The 21,987-nt window shown below is 41.9% G+C and overlaps 1 protein-coding gene across 1 annotated transcript in view; it reads left to right on the forward strand.

Annotated features, from left to right (window-relative positions):
• SPATA5 (spermatogenesis associated 5) overlaps nucleotides 1-21,987 on the forward strand; it is a 170,464-nt gene that overhangs the window by 144,821 nt on the left and 3,656 nt on the right. Inside the window, exons 16-17 of the mRNA XM_039550764.1 lie at nucleotides 18,608-18,787; nucleotides 19,733-19,811. Of these exons, the coding sequence (XP_039406698.1) occupies nucleotides 18,608-18,784 (177 nt within the window). The 3' untranslated portion in view covers nucleotides 18,785-18,787; nucleotides 19,733-19,811. The remainder of the gene's footprint in view (nucleotides 1-18,607; nucleotides 18,788-19,732; nucleotides 19,812-21,987) is intronic.

Below are 21,987 nucleotides of genomic sequence, written 5' to 3' on the forward strand. Positions count from 1 at the left end.
GGGAAATTAAAAAAAAAAATTAAATCTTGAATGAGGTGAAGTGGTATAGGATATAGCTGTCTCATTACTTATGTGGGGGGAAATGTAGGTATTAATTTTACTTTTATAAATTTTGCTTTAGACTTCCTTCTGATAAAAAACTATTTAGAAACACTAAATTGAATAATTTCTTTAGTTCTGTATTGACTTAACTTTCTACATTAGAAATAGAATTTAGAATGCTTCACCTTGAAAATATTTTAAGTATTTCAATTCAAAATTACTTTTTCAAGATTTCCTTTCAATTTTGTTGCTAAGTGGAATGGGTGAGGTTGAATTTAACCCTTTGTTTATTTGGCTTTGGATTAAATAATACATTCTGCTTGGGAAATATTCTGCTCTCTATTCCACAGAATGCTTTTGCAATTCCACTTTTGGATCAACTTAAAATTAGAGGGAGTTTGGTTTTCTGAAACAGAGAATAAAAAAGAGGGTTTTTTTTCACATTTTGATAGATACATGTTGACTTCAGCATCAACATGTATTTTCAGCTCTTTTGCTGTTTCACTTTATAATTCTTTTGCGAAGAAAACTGAGCAGCCCAGACTAATAATCTGCAGGCTGCACTTTCACATGGACCCAGGTGTTCATGTTCTTCTGTTTATATTGACTCCACACTTGAAAGATAAGACCTTCTGTCTCAGGTGGAAATGGTGAAGTTGTAGGAAATAGTTTTTAGAAAGAGGAATATTTAGTTGATCTGTATCTCAGAATGTATTCTGTTTTGAAAATGTATTTAAATGATTGTGTGATTATACATAGTTGTGGGCGACTAATCTAGTCTGTTGCTGCAGGTCATGGGAATAGTCATAAAAAGTATTTATTGTGAGTGTGAACCCGGATGCGTGCTTTCCCGACATGTTTCCCATATGGTCTGTAAGTAAACAGTAAATCAGATAGAGAAGAGTTGAGGAAAGAGAGGAAGTGGGTACGTGGGGATTCTGCAGCATTAAAACCCTACATGATTTGAAGCCCTGGCTTGTTTTGTCTCTGAAGGAAAAAAAAAAAAAGAAAGAGTTAGTCTAAGCAGAACAAAGATGCTCTGAGATCTAGGAACCAATGGAAGTTCAGGCACTGACAAAAAAACATAAACTTTTTTTATCAGGAGAGCCTTGGTGGAAGTGCAGAGTGGACTGGCCACCTCTCGAAATGACTTGCCATTTGCCCATCTACACTTGCTGCTGTGGCAGAGCCCAGCACGTGTCTGCAGACGGCAGCTTGCACATTCTTCTCCTGAAACCAAACTAGTTTTAGGGAGTTGCTGGTTCCATTTTGACAACTCAGCATTCGTGACAGAATATCCCTGTTAGACGTGAGGTTCTTCCTTGGTCCTCTCCGCTTGCTTTGGGAAGTCTGAACCAGGAAGGCAGGGATGTGTCAGATGGTCTCAGTGGGTGTGGATAGGGGTCTGAGCTGTAAGCACTGCAAAAATGCCTTTTTTTATTGCAGCTGAAGAGCACACAAGAAGTCCTGAGTTACAAACTTTGTACACTGGATGTGTGAGTGGGAGGGTAGGAGTTGTGCCTGGCAGGAGAAACCCTGTTTTGACACTGTCACTTCAGTATACATGAAAAGTTTCGAGCTCTACTCACATATTTGATCCGTGTTTATCTGTTTTACCTGATTTACCTTTAAATCCATCCCAAGGCTCTGAAGTGTTGTTCCTCCATACTTGTAGCCTAAGCAGGTTTTCTTTTACCCATCGTGGCAATCTCTCTGTCTCTGAAAGGGGCCATTTCATAGCTCTGGTACCTCAGGCTGGGAGATTTGCTCTTGGATACAGGCTTTCCATGCTCTGCAATCCCTCTGATTTTCCTGATTTTTGTCTTCTGTCATGGGCTAAAGAAAGTACAAGTTTTCTGTGGGAAATGATTGGGAGATTAGAGGGAAGAAGTTGGCTCCAAGACAAAGGGTGGTGAGATTAGCACAGTTTAAAAGATAAAGCCAAATCTCTATTCTCTGTTACCTTGTGAGACTCCAGCCTAGGGCTAAATGCAGCCACAGACGGATGAATGTTCTTGTACTTCTGAGGGCACGTCAATGTGAGGAAGTTATCCTGGAATGAGATAGGGTGTGAATGTAAATGCAGTAGATGTTCCAGCATAACATCCTGTGGAGACAAGGCCTTGGTGAAGTGACTAAAAGCAGTGGAATGACTCCAGTGGAAGCTGAGGACACTGCATTCCCCCTTCAGCAGCCAACCATGCGGGCAGAGGACAGGCTGGACACCATCTCCCAGACCTTTTTTTTCAGTTGAAATACAAGATCTAACCATCTTTGCACTGGCTGCTTTCCCTGTCATTGTGGAAATCATGATTTATTAGTTGTCAGAGAGAGGTGGATGGGGTGATGGCAAATGGTGTTACTGTAGGTGTCTTGTGAACACAAAATGTAGTTTAACACCCAGTGTGATGGGGAATATTTTAGCTCTGCCATCTCTTAATTCCTACAGATTATCACTCCAGCTTTGATCGTTTCTGTGGGTATCTAGGGTCTGTTAGTGTGTATTTGTAGTGCTGGAGAGGTGTATGTGTGCACACACTCTTCCTGTGGTGCTCTGGGAGTTAAAACTCACCTTTTTTAATGCTTGAGAGGTTGCTACACACCAGTTTTTAGGCCTGTGTGGTGTGATTCAGTTGTTACCTATCCTTTACAGTCTGCTGGAAACGAGTGTTTATTTTTAAAGTGCCTTTTCCTGGATTAAATAGAGCATTAATTAGTGCGTGTGAGGAACAGGGTGCATTATTCCACCACAGCTTTCCATCGCGTCAAGAGCTCATTACCAGATGTAGGGATCATAAACAAACACACATGGCTGCTGCATGTAAATTTTCTGCAGGATAAATTACTGCTGATCCCTCCTGATTACATCACTTTGTCTTCCAGCTCATTAATACACTTTTGACCATGGAGAGTATTTAGGTGCTAATAACTCACAAAGCAATATACAGGAAAGTATTCGCTTTCCATATTTGTTAAACATATTTCCATCTGGATTTTCTGCCCATGGTCTAGACTACTCTTTTTTTATTTTTAAATTTTGGAAGAGTAGTTGTGTAGTCAAAATTTTTCCTTCATGATTGGTGTTTATTTCTACAAAGCCTGTAGCAGGATATACAAATAGCCCTCCCAAAGCCACACAAAGACGATGCTACAGAAATTAATCTGAAATTATTAGGCCAAAGTCTTTGCTGGCACAATCCTCAGGGTAGTTATGCCAGCAGGTAAATTGGCCTAAGGATGAATAAACTTAATGAAAGCCGGGAATCACTAATTTAGAACTTGATCCTGCCTGTTACTGAGGAATTAGATCCCACTGCAGTAACTCCCATGGCAGTCCCTGGAACCAGTCCCTGCCATGCCAGGCACCCCAGTGGCTGCTGTAACACCTCCACTGTTGATGGTCCGTGAGGTTTGGGACGTGGATGAGCACTGACCTGAGGAAGGCAGCTCATCCCAGGTGTCAGCACAGCTTGCTAGGTGGTGACAAATGACATTTGTGATAGAGCCAAGACCTGTAAACCTACATTCAGTCCCTCTCAGGGATTGTCAAATGGCTGACTCCTGTTTGGAGTGACTTTTGCCTAACCCTGCTGGGATCCCTGGCATGTAATGTTTCACATACCCTGGTGGAAGAGACCATATTTCTTACTCCTCTCCCATACTTTTTATCCCCCTCCCAAATTCTCTGAGAGCACCAGCCACAGGCTGCCTGAGCTGCTGACCGCAGCAAAATGACCTGGCAGGGATGAGTAGCCTTGTACCAGAGTTTCTTCCTATTTTCCTTTTACTGGAGACATCAAGATACAAAAAATAGGTAGAAATATAAAGCACCAAAGGAATGTGACATGCTGGCATTAATCACAGCTTCTCTCTGTGACCAGAGCATGAATTTTAGCCTTCATAATTTGACTGAATCCTGCATTAAAATCTGTCTCTGCTTCTGATAATGGGTATTACTGAGTCCAAAGTTTTGCAGAGCCGGTAAGTACCATCACCTTAAAGGCAAAAAGGGTTTGTTCATGGTACTTGTCCCGCTCATTGTCTTACAGCTTCCATTTAGCTTCCAATTATTAAAAGCAGATAAGGGGTTTGGAACATATTTAAGCATGTGCTTTACTTCAGTCGTGTTTGCTGATGTCAGAGGAACCCAAAGCAGATGCCTATGTGCTCTCAGGGATGCTTTCTTGAAACAGGGGGAGAGGAAAAGAGAGAAGTCTCTCCTTCACTTCTTGGCTCTCCTCTTTTCATGTGTGAGTAACACACTGTGTGCCTGGTTTCATTTAAATCCAAGGATGGCAAGCAACCACACTCTGTGAAAACTTCCTACTTCTTCCCATCCTTTTTTATGTTTTTTTTTTTTTCTTCTTGCTATTGATATTTGGGAACCTGTGGAGACAAAGTGATGCGAAACTTGGAGGTCTGACGGAGGAGTTTATTCTGGCAGTGTTTGTGTGAAGCCCTGCGGTGCCATGAAATCCCCCTCAGTTCCACTGCTTGCTTTGCTTTTTCAAACACAGCCGTAGCCTGGGTTGGTGCTTCATTTGCAGGGGGTCTGTCAGGAGACAGGGAGATGGATGGGAGAATGTCCCAGCTCACAGGTTGGTTGAATTGCCTCTTTTATGGTAATAACATTCCTGAAGCGTGTTCTAATATTTTATGGCTTTTTTATATGAAAGACATGGATACCTGTCAGTAAATTATAAATCTGTGAACCCAGTAAACTTGTTGGTTCTTCTGAATCAAGTGTGCTTGACGTTCAGATGAATTTGTATCCCATTAAATGGCAGTAGCACTCATTGTATACTTCAACTCTACAATAACAGAGCATGTATACAGACTCTACTTTTTAAAAGGGAAATAAATTTATAGGAATTTTGTTTGAGGATTTATGTTACGAGTTTTTTTAAACAGTGAAGCATTTCCTGATGGGTTTGCAACAGCTAAGCAAGATGTGTGTTGAAATCACATTCACACCTATATGTTACATGGCTGTCCCTGCTTTGCCAGCTGCTCAGTTCGTGTGGTGACAGACCAAACAACTGCTAAGTGACAGTGCTGAAAACAATTTTGCAGGTTTCTCAAGAAAGTGTAAAGATGAGACTTCTCCACCATCTAAGATTAAGGGCCATTTGCATCACATCTGAAATATTCTGTGCTTGGTAAAGGTGAGGAGAGGAATATTTTGGGAATATGAGTGTACATAGTTGGGGCACTGAGAGCTGCATGTCACTTTTTTTTCTCTCCACCAAAGTTTGGGGTATGTGAATATGGTTAAGTTGACCCTAACCATGAAGTCTAGTGCTGATCAGAGATTTCAAACCCACTCTTCTGTGTGCAGAAATGTCAGTGTGAGCTCATGTTGAAGCAATATAGACTTGATTAGGATCTTCTTTTAATCGAGAAATCATATTACAAAATACATCTGCTCCCAATAGTTTTAAGAAGTGCCTTGTGGCAATTAAAGCAATCGCTTGCTCAGAAGATAATACCAGGAAGAAATGTAGCACATTTTACTGGGTTTTTTTTCTGGATGTATATACTGTGTTAAAGAGAAGGATCATCAGTCCATCAATAGCACATAAATTAAGAAGTCCCTTGGTGGTTGATTTAATAATCTAAGTAGGATGTACTAGCTAAAGGAGAACTGGGAAGTAGCGTGTACACTTACTGCAAGGCTGTCAGGCAGTACTTAGTTACAAATCTTGCAAAACTGAAAAAAACCCACCCTGATAAGATTACTAAGACATGACAAATGCCAGCTATAAATAGATTTTTGATTTCCTGCTCCTCTCTTCTTTCTCCTGCCCTTCGCACTCCGCTGCAGTGTAACCAACTGTCAGGGTTGTGCAGCTCCTCCAGGTGAAGGGCAGCTCTTGATATATTTGTGATCATTGTGTGAAGTTCTCCTGTTAGTATGTGGTCCCCGTTTTAACCTCTTTGCAGATTCCCCCGATTATCCCAAATCACTTTCACATGGAGCTGAGGTTAAGCTTTATTTCTCTTGGCTTGTCCCTTCCGTAGCAGACACTTCGTCTTCACTTTGAAAGGACAAAGCGATGTTCAGCTGCCTGGGCCTGCGCCCAGCATTTGATTTATACATTATTTAATTTCCTTTAGAAAATTGGAAGCAGAACTTCAGGAGTGGAAGTCAGTCCTTTTCATTTGTTTAAGGATCTTTTAGGGCTAATATAATCATCGATAGTAGATGTCAGCATGATTAGGGTGACTTAAGGTAAAGCAAGGAAAATTGAATACCAAGAGAAATTCTTTTGCAGAGGAGAGGGTGCCAAGATTTATAGCTGTGCACAACATCTGTGGGTTATGAATTGTGGCATTAAAAAATGAAAATAGAAAATTGTCGGGTTTTTGAGTGACACATTGAAAACACCTGCCTCCCCTGGCTGCAGGCTAGGGCAAGAAAGGCTTGCACCCTTTTCGTTACATTTGCAGTCATTCCTTGGACTGTGGGTCTCTCTGGAACTTAATTCAACCAAGAAACTAATTCTACAGAAATTCCTCACTTAGTCCGGAGGTTTGCATTTGGGCTGACGCTGCATTCACTCCTGCAATTAGGTCTGCACATGCCTCTAAGTGACTGCCAAGACAATTTGAAAATTTCTCATGCAGTGGAGTCAGGAAATTAAAAATTAACTCTGGAAAGGACATCATATAATATTTGGCAGTGTGGTTTGAGTGCTGTGTCCACTGAGGGGTGGAAGGTCCTCCTCTCACCAAAAAAAAAAAAAAAAAAAAAAAAAACCCAAAACTTGAAATATGTCTTCCATGGGATTTTGAATGATCCACAGCTGAGGGAAATATGGGAAGGGGAAAGGCCTGTGGCATACGTGTGCTTATGGATACAATATGACTTATTTGTGGCCTTCAATTTAGCAAAATAGCATTTAATGACACAGAGTGAGAGTCCCACATTGTTTCAGGCTCCCTGGTGCTACGGCTGCTGTTCCCAACATGGTTGTGTGGGGGAGGAAAGGGGCTTCAGTGCCGGAGTGTCACTGTGGGGCTGTGCCCATTCCAAGTCTCAGAGTTATCCATTTGATCTGTAAGTCACTTGATAAACAGGAGGTGCACGTTGCAGCACAAGAGAGGCTTTCTGAATCACAGGCCTTTGGGATGAAACAAGCACCTTCCCCAGTCTGGGCTGCTGAGGGAAGTACCAGTCGTGTGGTGTCATGCAAAATGAAAGGAAGGAATACAGACCAGCTTCCCCATGAGATTTCATGCATTTAAAACTTGCTCACACCATAAAAACCAAGTGATTGATATCAAAGAATCTTCCAGATAGCATGAAAAGTATTAAATTTGATACCACATGGGAAATGTTAAGAACATCTCCTGATCTTTGTGGTACTGAACAATTACAAAGCTGAGAGAAAATATTATTTGGTTTTTGGGTCAGTATGGAAAACTGCTTCTGTGGCATATCCTGTATGTGCTGCCTTCATTCTTTTGGTTGCCTTTTATTGTGTTTGCAGAGGGGTTAAGACTTTCTATCTGAGTCCTACAAGACTGTCTGTACCTCTAACATGAAATGAGTAAACACAATACGCAAGGAAGTGGAAAGTTCACACTTTCTCATGCACATAGGCAATTCCTGAGCAAATCTTCTGAACTCAGCTCTTGACAAGGGTCTGGAAACAATTCTGGTTTTAGATATCCACACAAGGCAGACAGAGCAGCATCTGCTAAGGACAAAGTCAGTGTTACAATTAAGGTGTCCTTTTTTTACCACCCCACTGACTCATGGCCACTTGGCATGTGCTGTTGGATGCTGTCATCCTTAGAGTCCTCCTCTGTGGCACGCAAAGTGGGCTGCTGGGTGATTCCTGAGCCTGTTAAATAAGCGGGAATGACTCCGGCGAGTGCAGTTTTGCTTTGTTGTGCCATTATATAACTTGGCCACACAATTCAGCACAGTAAAATATTTATGGAAGTTCAGGAGAAGGCATATGTGTGCTGCAGTCTCTAGTGAGAGGAGTGCACCCACAGCACTGCAGGTAAGAGGAGCAGATGGTTTTTCCTGTGTATTCACTCAGCTTCCCCCAAAAGAAGACTGGGAGATACTTTGAGGATCCAGGCTTGCATATTTTGTGTAGAGGGTTGCAGTACTGCCTAAGGCTGCTATTCATTCTTACTTCTCAGGCTATAGATTTGAGGGATGTTTAAGATCTGTACAACCCATGGTACTGGATTGTTTTTCTTCTAATTTTCTCATTTTGTCCTTCTTCCCTTCTGCCAAAAGCCTTCCCAGCTCCTGTTTGTCTTTCCTGTTGCTCGCTGTAATAGTTGTTCCTTTCAGCTTTCTTTCTTCCTTTCTCTCTGTAGCTGTTTGGACAATTCCTTTGGATACAACTCCTTCCTTTAGTAGTGGAAACTGGATGGGGAGCAGAATTTTTTTCCCTACTGAATTTAGGTTCTGGTAGGCAAAGCAACCCTACAGCAGGAGGCAAAAAACTTCAATTTGGTGACTTCAATTTGTAAGTGTCCCTCAAAGTATCCCTTGGGATCGCTTTGGGAGTGTCCTGTTGCTGGTTTCACTAACGTTTCTTTGTGGATTTTTAGGGTCTTTCAGCTGTGGTCTTCAGTTCTGTTATAGTTTCTCAGCTCACTCTTGTGGCATCCTTCTTTGGGCATCATCCCCTCCTCCCTTGAACACTATTAAGCATAAATTTCGTACTTTTCTGGCCTTATATTGTTTGAGTATTCTGCTAGCCTGCAAATTCTTAGAAGCTGAAATGGTGTTAACATTAAGAAGCAAAGCTGCACACAATGTGGAGGAAGGGGAAGGGAGACTCCTCTGCATCCCCCTATGCATATTTGCAGAAATGCTGAGGGTAAATTTTGAATGTAAAGCATCTTTGTGAAGAGAAATTCAAGTGACCCATTTTCTAAGTCTTCACAGCGTTGGAAATTTGCATTACATTGTCTTGCCTAGACAAGGAAGGAGGGGGAGAAAACCCAAGAGACCAAGGAGGTTTTTGCAACAACATGGCACAAATTGAGAAGGAAGTTACAAATATGAAAGAGAAGAGTTTGTTAAATTAGATGTTAACCATGGAGTAAGCAGATCTGGATGACTTTCAGACGTTACATGGATTCAGTTTCCTCAGCTGGAGGAGGGCACCCAAATGACAAGTTGTAATGTTAATGGTGCAAAAGCAGACACTGTAATTGACTTTCTGTTCCATTAAAATATACCCCTTCCATAAATCCTTAACTCAAGGTAATAGTTGATACCCCACTTTTCTTGTTCGACATATTTGCATCATTTGTGGTTTCTTTTCTCGCCGTAATTGCTTCATTTCTTTTTTTGCAGAAGCAAAACCTGCATTAAAACTTGAATAAGTTCTTTACAGCATTTTTTGCTTCCTCCTTCAGGAGTAACAACCATACACAAAGGCATTTTGCTGGGGCTTAATGCTATTGCTTTCTAGGTCTTCCTGTCCTCCCAGATACACTCTGCCTCCCTGGAATACAGGCATGTGGTAGCCCTCCCTGATTTTCCTGGGCAACATGAGCAGCTGGGTGCTATGGGAAGCTCCAAGAGGTAAACTTAGAAACAGCCTGAAATTCCTCAGGTTTCTGCTGAGGAAATAGATACTCCACAGGAGACATCTCGCACCTTCCAGGAACTGAGAACCCAATAAGTAAACGCTAGAGAGCTTACATTAAGGACATTACTAATTTTGCAATCCAAAAGCCTTATGTGTGTTCTCCCCAAATGTCTTTTCTCACCTCCTACCTCAACTCAGGATGTGTATGCATGTGTCATAGGGAGACACAGAGAGTGTAAGTCTTATTATTGTAGGATTTCTGTGTTTTCTATCCAAATTGACAGAAAAACTAAGTTTCTAGAAGATTTGTCATTATCCTTAACTTAGTGAGTTTGCCTTTACTGTATTGTATTATGATAGCTCATATGTAGGTAACTACAGTTGCTATTTCTAACCTGCTGTGTAAAATCCAAATCGGGACAATATTCACCATGGCTCCAAAGACAGGGCGAAAGGCAGAGTTTAAATGAACCCATGAAAAAACAATTTTTTTTGCTTTCCTTCTTTGCTAGTTGGATCCAAAAGTTTAGGGCTATAGCTACCTTTAAATGGTGATATAATGTAATAGAAATGCAGCCGGAGCTGAAAGGAGATGAAAGACAATAGAGACTGGCTGTGCTCTATTGACCAAAAAAAAAATATTTTTAGGGAAGGGAGAGCACTTCTCCCAGTTCCTTTTGCAGAATTGCTTTTATTTGCTTTGTTTTGATAGGAGTCTGAGGCCTCTGCTCAGATTAAACTTGAGAAAGGAACAGCAAGAATTACTTTCCAGTGCAAGAAATAGGGAATATGCTGAACATATTCCCCAACCTCCTAAGTGCCTCAAACTCTGAAAAGCAAGCAAGCAAATGCAGCAACCGCTTAACACCTCCACCCTGATAGGTTTCATAAGGTAGGAGCTCCCAAATCTGTTTTGTACAGGTTTTTTTTCTAGGTAGAAACTCATGACAGCCACAGCTAATGATGAAGTCTTCTAGTTTTAAATTTTTAGTTACATAATCCAATCTCTCTTGCCGGTGGCGTTCAGCAGAATACCCTTGGCTCTGTGTCCCGGCCCTCTGCAGCACCAGCAGACTGTGAGTGAGAACACAGGATTCTCTTAATTACTTTTAATTAAAATGAGTGCGTGCACACACACACACATAGAAGGACTCTGGTTTTCTAGTGGCTTGGCTTCCTTTTCCTCATTGAAGGGAAGAAGTTAAACTTTCCCATTAAATGTTTATATAAAAATGAAATAATTCTGAGGTTAACCAGAAATGCAGCCTAATCTTGTATAGAAACATGCATGAGATTTTTGGGGAGGTTGGTTTTTTGGGGTTTTTTTTAGTTGCATAAATATAGATGAAACTTGAAGTTGGCAGAGAGTGCTGTTTAAAAATATTCAGTCCCAGCATGTAAAAACTCGTTTTGTTATGGAATTCCTTTGTGAGAGGTGTAGCTATGCCATGTCTCTGCCAAAGTGATGGGAGCCATATCGGCAGAGCGCCTCTTGGAAAATAGCTGCGTTTTGGGCTTGTAGTTACAAAATTGAAATCGGAATTTACATGTTTTATACATTGCTTGGAAGGATACCACATCTAGTAATATTTTTAAGAGAGTGGAAGAAAGAAAAAAAGAAAGCTTGCAGATGGAGCTGAGGCTTCGCTCTGTTAGAACATGTCGGGATGAGCAGAGGTATGTGTGATGACACTTAGCATGTACCACTGAGAGCGCTGCTTTATTCCCCTTAGCTGTCATCATGTGCTGGAGTTATGATACATACACCTAATTTTGGCTACATACCTCATCTTTCCCTTCCCTGGGCATGTGTGAGCTTTATAGAATAACAGGAGCTACTGATACATGTGATGCTGTCTGCTGCCCGGGCACAGCCCCTGCTCAGTTTCTGGCACTGGAAGAGCAATTAAAGGCAGCATTTTGGGGTCTCTCTGCCTCAGTAATTGTTGCCGTGATTGTCCCACAAGTGCAGCTGACCAGTTGTCTGGCTCAGCTCTTGGCTCACCTTCAGCTGAATCTGAAGCTTGGCTGAGACCAGGAGGAGAGAGCAGAAGGTGGACTTGGTCTTTGCTGTGGCCACCATGGAAAGGGCGAGTGGGAACCCCCATCCTGGTCAAATCAGATGTATTCAGGCAGCAGGATGGCTTTGTGTCCCTGTGCAGCACCTCAGGTAAGCTGTGGACACCCACATGCGTGGTCACCTGCACATCAAGCCACAAAATTACACAAATAAGCAAATGGTACATTAAATTGTGAAGATCTGGGGCAGACTGCTCTGAACTAAGGTCACTTACAGACATCATTAAAGGAGCTGGTTTTATTCAATTACATGTGCTTAACAATTTCTCATGAAAGGAATCAGGAATAGCAGAGATCATTTGCTCAGAGACACAGGATACACATAATTATAGAATCACAGGATGGTTTGGGTTGGAAGGGACTTTAAAGAACATCTTGTTCCACTCCCCTGCCACGGGCAGGGACACCTTCCACTAGACCAGGTTACTCAAAAAGTAATACCTGTCCTTTCCAATTAAGAATTGCAAAGATGCTGCTTCACCAGTGCAGACCTCTTTTAAAGTATGCAGTCCAGTGTCTGCTTATACCAAATGTCTCTTTAATAAACAAGGAAGAAAGAAGTCTATATTTTTATAAAAAAATAATATCTAATTATAGACTATCATTGCTGAGGGTAGGAACTCATCTGTTCCAAGGCAGTGTTCCTAAATACAGAACCATAGAGATGTAAGTGCTTTAACTTGAGGAAAGCTAATAACATTTTACAACATAGCTGCTTGGAGATCAAAGAGGCCTCTGTCTCACTGAGGCACTTGTGTGGCCTATGAGGGCCTTGCACACTTCAGCTGGGAAAATTTTATGGAGCAACAATCATGTCCTAAGCAAATCCACTCCATGGTTCAGTACATGAATCTGAGGAGTGAATGGATACTGTCTGAAAAGCACGATGCTAATACACTTAATCATTTTCTGCTTAGAACACATTATCTTCCCTTTGCAAAATGCCCAAATGTATAATTTGTATAATTTTGCCCAGAGAAGCTGTGGATGCCCCATCTGTGGAAGTGTTCAAAGCCAGGTTCTGAGCAACCTGGTCTAGTGGAAAGTGTCCCTGCCCATGGCAGAGGGGTTAGAACTAGGTAATCTTTAAGGTCCCTTCCAACCCTAACCATTCTTTGATCCTGTGATCCATGCCATTTAAATCTACAGATCATAGAAGTGAGCAGAATGAAGAGATGCACATACAGGGTGATTCTTTGTCTTTTTAAAAGATAGGTCAAAATTTATCACAAGCTGATCAATAATACCATAGTATTGGAAATTTTTTCCTCTATACAGAACAAGATTTGTAGCAGTCAGTAACAATTTCTCTGTGCAGAGAAGAGAAAAAACCCGTGTTTTCTTGTCTTTCCTTGGTTTATACATGAAACAGGGGAGTCAAAACACAAGAGAAGTACTACATTTAAGCCTTTTTGAAACACATCAAAAACTTCACCTGTCAGCAGCTAAGACCGTCTCAGTTTAGCCCATTTTAAAGAGAAAAATTGATATTTGTGACATCTTAAAATTGCAATCTTATCTAGGGCAGGTCTCCCCAGCAGCTCTCCGCTCCTGGAGCACAACATGTCTTGCTTGCTGTGCTCCCCACTCCTCCCATGCTGACTTGTCGAATCCCCCCTGAACCCATCTCAATACCCCAGCAGCAAGCTAAGGCTTTTTTTTTTTTTAATTTCTGGATTAGTTTTGTGAGGGTCTGGTGCATTGAATCGGTGAATGAAAGGGCCAGCTTAGCGCCGGAGCCAGCACAAGAGCCGGGTGGGAGCCCGCAGCCGGCAGCGGGTGGTGCCTACACAAAGGAGAAGGGGGAAAGCGGAGCCGTGGCGCCCCACACTGAGCAGGAGTGACCTGCTGGGGGGTGGCACAAACCTCGAGGTATTTTTACATCTCTGCCCAGCGCTGCTTTGAGCCCCCTACAAATCCCTTGTGGGAAGTCGTGCGCTGCTGGAGCTGCATTGAATTATTTATGTGGATTTTAGAGTACAATCAGCAACCTCTCCCAGCTACTCTCTGCCTACGGAGCAGCTTCTCGCTTTGGAAAGGCGTCCATGCCCTCCTTTTTCCTTAGTCTCAGATGGGTCCCGGGAACTTTCCGACTCTACCCGTTTTGTGGGGATAAGTCTTTTGCTCCAACAGAGCAGCTCCTGGCACAGGGGTAGGGCAGGAATTCGCCCGAGTGAGACACAGATGTCCAGACCCGGGGGTTATTCATGTCTTTTTTCAAATGCCGTGTGTGAAGCTTTTATCCCTCCCTGGCTGAGCGGGAAAGCGGGAAAGGCGAGTCCCCAGACCTGGTCCCGGCTCCCTTTGAGGTGCCCGGCGGGCGCTCAGCCTCGCAGGTACTGCTCCGCCAGGAAGCGCCCCAATTTGCGCTATTCACAACCCGCAGGGCACTGTTCTTGTTTCCAGGCTCCTAATCCCTCTCTCACACACAGTCCCTTACAACTTTAACTGGCGGGGTGGAGGAGCGAGTTAAAAAGGAAGGAAAAAGGAAAATGAAACACAATGTACGGCCGGGCAGTGGCTGCCAGTTACGGCATACACAATCGACACCAGCTGCAGCCCAATTAAACCCGACATTCACAGGTGTTCCCAGCACACTCGGCCCTAACAAAACCACTTTCTTGAAAATACCTAGGGCTTTAACACAGAAGCGCTTTTTTTTTTTTTTTTTTTTTTTTTTAAAGATATTCTTTAAAGCTTTTTAGAACACTTTAAATACAAAGAAGCTGAAAGGGACTTTGAGCCCGCTGGAAAGAGTTGGTGCTTAATGCCAGAATGGGGGAGATCGCCCAGCTGAATCAGCCAGTGTAACCATTGGTTTCGAGGGAAAGATGGGCTATGCTAAATGCTGTTTATTCAGGGAACAGTAACTGGCACCGGGCATTTTATTGTTGCTGGGAGTGAAATGGGGAAGGAGGGAACGACTAGGTGTAAATCCTTTTCTTCTGGGGCGCTCATCATTGTTTGCAGCATAGCTGTGAGACGGTATGTGGCTTTGCTTCTTACTGATCTCTGTGTGGTGGCTCAGACAGCAAATTTTAATTCTCCTTTCTTCCCAGGAAAGCTTGATAGTAGTGCCTTTTTGGCTTTGAAGCACAATTCTAGATTAATTGTTTATTTTCTGATCTTAAAGCACTTACTGAGATGATAAATCAGTCCTTTAAGAAAGTAATGTACTGTTTTTCATACATGAATCCAAAACTATTCCCATGCTAAGAGACGGCTGCAGGCAGCAGATGAATGCATCAGTCAGTAAATTGCTCTGACTCCACTGAAAATGAGGATTCTATTTGTTAAATTTCCATTTATAATGATAATAATACTAACCAAACTAGGGGGTATTCTGGTACTCATAGATTCAGCAGCTTTTTACCCCACGTGGCTGGCTCTTCATTGCTGCAGTAGCACCCATGTAGTTACAGTAGTTACAGCTTAATTACCTGGTGCCTAGTCTGTTGTTTAATCACTGCTATGTCTGACAATCACTTCATGTCTTCATTACTGCGTAGCAGTGGGTGCTGAAAGCCACTCTGGATTTAGATGCAGTCACAAAATATCTATTTTGTCCCTCCATACAGTGAGCTGCAGTTTCGCCTCTGGAACAGGACTAGGATATTATTCCTACTCCTCACAAAACCCAGAGATCTAAAAGAGTGTGCTTTTATTTGTCTTTTCTTTTTTGTATACTGAAAAGGTGAAAATCATGATTCCTTGTATTTGTATTTGGAACTCATTAAGAATTGCCTTGCAGGTAGGTAATGTTGGTTCTCAGCATTCATTTATGGAGACAGGCAGGGGCTATTCATCCTACTAAATGCAATGGAGAGAAAAGAATCTCACCCAAGCTTCAAATTCTCAAATAATTTGGCCTAAATTAGGTACTTGGGAAAAGATATTGGAGGCAGTGTGGATAATTTTCTGAGAAAAATACACAAATACAGTGATAAGAAAGGAACTGCAAGCAAGCCAGGGACAGAGCTATGGCCTGGTACAGCCCCCTCTGTGCCCTTCAGGCACTCAGCAGTGAGAGTTCAGGGCAGAGCTAGCCAAGGTAACAATGGCAGATGGGAAGAGGGATGGACAGGTTGGGCAGGAGCAAGGTCTGAGTCACTGAGGACTCGTCAGCTTGCAAAGACTTGACTGAGAGGGGATGAGATAAAACTCTGTAAAATCATCAATGGTACAGGGAAGTTGAACAGGGAAGAGCAGATGAATCACCGTTCTCATAACACAGGAGCTAGGAGGACTTGCTGAAATTGCCAGATTTAATACAAACAAAAGTGCTTTTATTATATAAGGCATGATTGGACTGTGGCAGTTGATACAGGATGATCTTGTAGAGGCCAAAAGGAGAAGAGATTTAAGAAAGTTACAGGAGAAATTCATTGGGGATAGGCCTGTTGCAGGGATTTGAAGATGATGATCTGTATGCAGCTTCTGGCTTTGGAGTGCTGCTAAGCCTGGGAAAGATCCATGTCTTGCTGCAAAGGGTCTCCTTCCTCTGCTGTCAGTTACAGCCCCTTCTGCTGCCTTCCCTTTTTGCCTCAATCCACAGAAATGACATTTAAAAACCCTTCAGGTGCTCCATCTGGTAAGAAATGTCCTAACATGGCTGTGACAAGGAATCTCCACAACAGACCAGTGACCTACGGCCAATAATACCTAATTCACCACATGAAGTCACTCTCCTGTCACTGTGGCTGCACTACTACTTGTGTTTGCTTTCCACGAGTGATTTAGTTTTACCAGCTAGTGAGAATGCTTGTAAGGACTTTCATTCTTTTTTTTTTTTTTTAAAGTTTGCATACTTGAACAAAGAAAAATAATCAGACTCGCCTTGTTGAATCTCTTACCTCAGAAACCTGATCCCCTGGGTTAGACAAGGAAAGGAAACAACTCCATGTGACTCTGTGACCAGACACGAGGTCCTAAATTTTCAACACTGTGCCATAACACCTGCTGTTTATTACTCAATAATACAGAAAAGATTTAGTCCACAAAAATTCTGAGTGCAGCCAGGAAAAGGGAGAACAATAATTCATGCCTTAAAATTCTTTCTTCGTGCTTTAAAACCAGATGAAATGCTTTTGAGAAGCCAAAAATAAACAGTTTTCTGGTGTTTCTTCATGTCTAGTGATTTTCAGTTATCACAGAACTTGTGGCTCAGTCTTCAAGAATAAAATTAAAACAAAAAAAAATCCTTTGGAGGTTAATTATCATCGCTGTTACTGATAGTGTTGGCAGGGCATAGGGAACAGGTGAAAGCATCATCAGAACTATCAGCTTCTGGGCGAATTCCTCCCGAGTGTATCAGTGTACAAATGAAATGGGAAGAAATGGGATTGGCAGTGGTGTTCCTTCGGTTTTGGATGTGGCGACTTGACAGTGTCTCATTCAGCTTCTCCTTCAGTAAAACAGCTGCTGACAAGTGAACACCTTGTCAGTGACACCCTGCTTCAGCATTTCATGCTGTGGATGGATGATGGTCTCTGTGAGAAGAACAGGGCACTCACAACTTGCTGGACTACATTTGGGGATTTTTTAATAATGCCTGTGAGAACTTCCAGAGGGTCTCTTAATTTTGTGGCCTTAGTGCAATATTTATCAAGGGGAAGTGGACCCTTCCTTCAAAGGCCAGCGTGGGTTCAGAGTCCAGGAGGCTTGGGATCTGTTTTTCCATCAAGAGACTTCTCCCTTGTGAAAGAATTCTGGGTTTAGTGGCAGGCTGGGAGTGCGGGGGGAGTTTGATCTGGTGTGGGTTTTTTCTTTAAGTAGCTTAATATTCCTGTTAGAGATGGGGACATAGTCACAATGTCTGCTTAGAGAAAAACCTGCACCGAAAGACCAGGGCCTCTCTGTTAACTTTCTGGGTGATGTATTACTGATCTCCACGAGAAGCTGGTGCACTAAATCTCAGCTGTGCTTCCACGTTCAGCTGTCTCTGAAGTCCTGAAAAGCATTAAAATGCGTAACAGCAGTGTTTAGCTTTGGTGCTCATTAGAGCAGCACAGAACTAATAGTAATATTGTTGTAACTTGACAAAGCCATCTAAATCCATGCATGTTTTCTTGTGAAAGCTTCCTAAACATGCTGCTAAATCCCCTAAAAAGCTACTAAACGGCTTTGGCAACCATTAGTAGAGCATAAGCGGGGGAACTCCTTTCAGTAAGTGAACAAACAGAGAAAATATGCTGAATAGCTGGACAAATGTGTTTCAGCTGGCTCTTTCATTTACAGATATAAGGGAGCAGTCAATATCAATCACTGTTTTCCCTGTTGCACTGGAAATCACAATATCTCTTTTCATTCCACAAGCTCCTTTCACCACAGTAATGTGTCTTTAGAGTGACACTGGCATCAGTCTGTTTCCGCTGTCTGAAGTCCAGAGAGCTTAAAAACACATTGCAGAGTATGAGACCTTAACCCTCCTCCCCTTCCACACAACCCTCTCCTCCGAGCCTCCTTTTGGAATTAATTGTTTTTATTTCTTTCCCAGTGCAAGGCTGGGAAAGAAAAGTGCCCGCAGAGCCTGGGAATATCTACTCTTGCACTTTGGGGATGGAAAAATATATCGCTGGTGGTTGGGATTTGAATTTATCAGGTGTTGTGGGGAGTTTAACACAAGGTAATATGATTAGCGAGTTAATTTGCAGCATGCTGTAATGTGAATTGTAGTGTAACTGTGGTTTGAATTTCGAACTACATCCTGTTTCTTGGATGTCCTAATCACCCACAACCTCATTTATTTAAAAAAAAATTTTTGGAAAAACTCTACTTGTGATTACTTGGCATTTGGAGTGATTCGATGTTCTTGTGTTCTCTTTCTTCAAGTAATGTAAATAACGACAACAACAATAATAATAATAATGATAATAATAATGCTGTGTGGTTGGTTTTTTATTGTTTCTTTGCAGATAACAGCAGTCTGCAGGGAAGCAGCCCTCCTAGCTCTTCAGGAAGACATCCATGCCAAATCTATCACGGGCCGGCACTTCCGGAGCGCGCTGACGGTTGTGAGCCCGAGGATTCCCGACTCGTTAATCCAGTTTTATGCAGATTACCAGCAGCAAAGTGGACTGCACGCGCTCTGAAAGGCAAATTAATACATACCCCATTCACTGTGTGAATGGCAGATTTCCTTTGTAAAGCTGTCAGAAGCCAAAGAGTTTTGTACTGTGAGTGAGTGGAGTGTCTGGAGTTAACTGAATGCAGAATTGCTGTAATAAAAGTCCCTGTGGGAGTTTTGAGTGTCATAGACATCATCCTAAATTTTAGATTTTACCATTTCAGTGGTATAATCTGCCTTTTAGAGGTAGTCAGATCTCTGGTTTAAGTCAGATTATCTCAGTGTATATCCATATATCCAAAAAAAGGATCAAATTCTGAATTTTTGGTAGATTCTTGGCCCTAAATAGAGAAGCAACAGAGGCCATTACTGCCTGATTTGTTCCTGCCTCAACCACAGTTTAAGCCCAGGGACCATCCCAGTGAGGTGCAGACCTCTGGAGTGGCCTCATTGCAAAAAATGCTTAAAATTATTGTGAATCTTTTGATTTATGATCTCCAGAAAAGCTGCCAAACAGGCTCTCTGAGATAAAGCCAAGGCATCCTGATTGATTACAGCCAAACATTTATCTTTGGTCTTCACCAACTCCTTTTTAGACATGCTGGCAGGTAGGCACCTTAAAAATTGTCCACCCCTTCACTAACCTGAACCCACTGCCACGTGTCAGCAGAAGATTCTTGTTGTTGATGTTTGTTTCCATCAAAATAAATAGGAATGTTGATAAATAAATAGGTAATTTAAAGCTGGCCACTGGAAATCCATAATGAATCCTAATTAATGAATGAGAAAACCTCCTTGCAAAAACTGTTATAAATGACCACAAAATACTTCAGGGACAGATAAAATCTTCTCAAGTTGTTTCTTTATTATATCGTCTGTTGAAATGATGACAGGTCCTTGTGGGCTCTCTGCTCTTACACTCGGGATGAAATGCAGTTAAGCAAACTAATATTCAGCTTTTTCCCCACAACAGAAAGACTGAGCTTGTCTAGTCCAGACATAAAAAGTTGAGGGAAAAGTAAACCAAAACCAACACAAACTTCAACAGAAAGGTAATTTCTTCACCTTGATTATGGTTTTTCCTCTCCTTACTTAGTTCCACATTGTAGGCATTTTGTAGCTTTTAAACAGAAATCTGCTATTTTTAAATGACAACTTTTTTATTACTCTCATTCTAACCTATTGTTGCTGTAATTAGCATTTAATTTATTGCTGTAAAGGATTAGAGGATGAGGAAAAGGGGGTCCTTTACTTAGTTCAGCTGATGTGTGTGAGGTTTTTTCTTTTTTTCATTGTTTGACTCTTTAATAGTCCAACAGACAGAGGGAATTAAGAAAATTATAAACTGGAAAAGTTGCCTTGGGGATCAAGACTGCATCTGAAACTACTTTATGCTTCTTTTCTAAATTCTACATATTCCAGCTTGGAGCTCAGGATGTGAACCATTCATCATAACCCTTACAGTTTTGAGGTTTCCAGAAATTAAATGCCATACCTTTATCCCCTGGCACTTCACTCCAGTGTCTGCTCCTGAAGGGAGGAAAGAGAGACTGCAGTTTTCCCTGCCAATAATGAATTCTGTTCGTGATTTTGTAGCCTAAAAATAACACTACGTGGTGCTCCAGATGAGTGTTAAAACTAGATGGCCATTCCTTGGGAAGTGCTCAGGTTTATTGGGAACATGGACCAAGGAGTGAATGTGGACTGAGAAACTACAAGAGGGGCAGGTAGGAGCTGGCTGCCCTGTCCCTTTGTGGAATCCTGCTGCCATCAGAGGGAAATTTTGCGCATTGAATTTTAGGACATTAGGAGAGAATGCTGGCCCATGTCTGCTGCTTGTGCCTTGGGAAAAATCCCATCCCTGCAAACATTTATCCTTGTACCTGTATGGTGCCACATTTATCCACAGGGCACCAAATCTCTTGATACACACCCATATGCCTGAAGTGATTTTAAATGTAGGAAGCTCCCTTTTTTATCCTTGGGTTTGTGGAATTTGATTTTTTAAAAAAGTAAGACATTCTTTTAAAAAAAATAAGCGATGACAAATTTGCGAAGTCCCTGGGAGTTGTCTGTTGCTCCCAAAAAATTCTTTTTGGAAAACTTCGCCAGTCTGATGCCAGTCGGGATCTTACTTCATCCCAAGCCACTGATAAATTGAGCTTTAAAGGAAGGTATGATGATTTCCTGTCTCTTTCCTAAAGACAGATCACTGTTACTGTGGATGAGCAAATTGAAACCCACTTACTAGAATTCTGGAAAACGACCAAAAGTTTGGTTTTGGTCAAAACACAGGGGCAGCGTAGCCCTTTCATAATCCAGCTTGGTGAGAGCTGTTGCACCCTGAGCCTCTCGTTGGAACTTACTGATGAGGGCACTGTAGGACAGAGCACTCCAGGAGCATCTCCTGTCATTTACAGGAGCGAGTTTTGCTTCAGAGCTGGCTCCTCACAACGTGTTTTGCTGAACACCTCGTGCCTTGGCACCCACTCAGATCTCTTGCACTGTGAGCCCATAAAAGCCTCAACACCTCTGTGCTGCAGAGCAACTCAAAGACAGAAGCTCTCTCTCTTCTGATCGGTTTTGTTGTTGTGTTTCCATGAGATTTCATTTTAACGAAAGGATTGAGGCTCAGTGAACCTCAGCAGAGAAAGCATCTGAGAAGAACATCTCTGTCCCGTCCTCTGTTTAACTGATTAAACTTCCTAGGCTTACTTCTTTACGTTCTTTAGAAACACAGTCTTTTTCCTGCCTGCTATTATCTTTTGGGGCTGGTTTTTGGCCCAAATACTGCTTGAGTTGCAGAATTGTTAACATTAAATCAACTTTTCAACGTTTCAGGCACATTTTGTTTAAATACAAAGTCTACCTTTTTCCTCCAATAACAAGCTCTTGCAAAATGGCATAAAATGTCTTTTGACAGTTTGGCCAGAAATTACCAGGAGAATAATTTATGATCAAAAGGCGAAATTGTCTTCACTTAACTTGAAAAAAAGTTCAGTCCTGTGTTCTGCCTGATGCATAAAACAGATTTTCACTGCAAGTATGATACACAATTTTTAATCCTGGAAAAAAGAATGAAGTTTATTGTGGATAATTTTCCTGCAGCCTCTAAATGAGAGCAGAACATAAGTTTTACCAGGCTCAGGTGCAAAGGGACAGAATCAGGGAGAGAATAAAGATCATTTATTTCAAAGATGGTTATTCAAAATCATTGAATTTAGCCTT

This window comes from Corvus cornix, chromosome 4, assembly GCF_000738735.6.
Source record: "Corvus cornix cornix isolate S_Up_H32 chromosome 4, ASM73873v5, whole genome shotgun sequence".
Taxonomy (NCBI): Eukaryota; Metazoa; Chordata; class Aves; order Passeriformes; family Corvidae; genus Corvus; species Corvus cornix.